The sequence below is a fragment of the Aplysia californica genome, unplaced genomic scaffold (genome assembly GCF_000002075.1).
Source record: "Aplysia californica isolate F4 #8 unplaced genomic scaffold, AplCal3.0 scaffold00129, whole genome shotgun sequence".
NCBI lineage: Eukaryota > Metazoa > Mollusca > Gastropoda > Aplysiida > Aplysiidae > Aplysia > Aplysia californica.
Genome location: NW_004797399.1, coordinates 269577 through 271572, shown reverse-complemented (window position 1 = coordinate 271572; position 1996 = coordinate 269577). Strand labels below are relative to the sequence as shown.

At 42.9% G+C, this 1996-nt stretch overlaps 1 protein-coding gene across 4 annotated transcripts in view; it reads right to left on the bottom strand.

The window, feature by feature from the left end:
- LOC101850710 (rhombotin-1) overlaps nt 1-1996 on the bottom strand; it is a 164122-nt gene that overhangs the window by 3011 nt on the left and 159115 nt on the right. For all 4 annotated transcript variants that reach the window (XM_005096437.3, XM_005096439.3, XM_035969237.1 and 1 more), the window contains 2 exons: nt 1492-1726; nt 101-226 (listed from right to left, as the gene is read on the bottom strand). In XM_005096437.3, the coding sequence (XP_005096494.1) occupies nt 101-226; nt 1492-1726 (361 nt within the window). The remainder of the gene's footprint in view (nt 1-100; nt 227-1491; nt 1727-1996) is intronic.

Here is a 1996-nt window from a genome sequence, read left to right as displayed (position 1 = left end):
ACAACAACAACAACAACAACAACAACAACAACAACAACAACAACAACAACAACCACCACCATAACAACACTCCCAGGTGGTGTCCAAAGACGAGACTCACCGATGCATGCACTGTTGACAGGCAAAACACTCGAGGTGATACACGTTATTTTTGGCCCTCATCACCATCTCGAAGGCTGGAATCATCTTTTTACATGCCGCACAGTAGCCAGTGGTGCCGAACAGTCTGAGAAATAAGAAAGAAACGGGTTTATCTTTCACTCAAGTTTTACGGCACCTGCGATACAGATAGGCCATAATATAAGTGCCGAGGAGTAGAGGTGATACTGGAGAGTAACGTTCAAAGAAAAGAAAGCGGGAAGATAAGGACGATAGATGTTTGACAGGAAAGAAGGAGCAAAAAGATACATAATTTTATTCTTCTGTAGACATGGCCTTAAACTGACAAGGATTTCGCTTTGCTCATTTGACAAATAATAAATAGTAAGCTTCAAATGGAGGGCACAAAATTGTTTATTCGCCAACATTGGAGAATACACACCCTGAAAACTCACTATTGGATAAACGTCAAGACCTACTACTCACATCCGGAGTCACAGTTGGGTCACTGTGACGTCATGCCAGAAAGACGCTTTTAACTTATTTTCTGAATGAAGCGCCGAAATTTACTTTGACCTTACTATAAAAACACTAGGCACCGTAATGAAATTGTCTGAAAACAATGACGTAATGACACCTGCTGGATCTATTATTGGCAAAACCCTACATTTCACTTGACACCTAAATAAGCGATGGATCAAAATAATGACTTCCAAATTAGAATGATTCGACAAGGTTTCAGTTATTCCTGCCGGTAAAAACCCATAACAAGAACAGCTGCAGTGATTATTTTCTGAAAGCCAGTTACAGAGTGCCAGTTGTTTGGATTCTGTGGGATGAGGCTTCATCGGCGTGGCAGTCTCTTAATGGGAGATTTTGTTGGTAATGCCTTCCTCACGAAGAAAAAAAAAAGCCCCTTAAGAAACAACACCCGTATGTATATTTATCACCACGTGCTCATATTAATGGCATCTGTGACCAATTTTATTGCATCTCAAAGTTAACGATGAGTGGACTATTGATGAATGAATGAATGAATGAATGATTGAATGAAAGAATGAATGAATGAATGAATGAATGAACGAATGAATGAATGACTGAATGAATGAAGAGAGGGAGGGGTGTATGGAGTGATGATTGAAGGAATAAATGAATAAAGGGATGAGAGAAAGAAAAAAGTGAATTAATAAATGAATGAATGAGTGAATGAATGAATGAATGAATGAATGAGTGAATGAATGAATGAATGAATGACTGAATGAAGAGTGGGGTGTATGGAGTGATGGTTGAAGGAATAAATGAATAAAGAAATAAAAGAAAGAAAAAAGTAAACGAATGAATGAATAAATGAATGAATGAATGAATGAACGAACGCTCTAGTGGACCACTCACCTGAGATAGTCACGTCGACACAGCAGAAGGTTGGCCTTGCTGAACAGTGTGGAGCCCACCTCCCCGAGCCGGCAGTCACAGCAGGAACACTTGAGGCAGTCCTCATGCCACAGCTGGTCCAGGGCCTTGAGGAAGTATCGGTCAGTGATGGGCTTCTTGCAGGACATGCACTCCTGCTGGGCTGGGGGCTTGACCACTCCAGGACTCATCTCGCCGCCAGACATGGGAACTGGACCTGGTGAGGGAGTAAAAAGAAAGAGGTTGGTGGTTAGTGAGGTTTGGAGAGGGGTTTGCGTCTCTTTCAACGCGGCACTGGACATAGTGGGGGAGAAAAAGAAAGAGGTTGGTGGTTAGTGAGGTTTGGCGAGGCCCGGGTTTGCGTCTCTTTCAACGCGGCACTGGACATAGTGGGGGAGAAAAAGAAAGAGGTTGGTGGTTAGTGAGGTTTGGCGAGGCCCGGGTTTGCGTCTCTTTCAACGCGGCACTGGACATAGTGGGGGAGAAA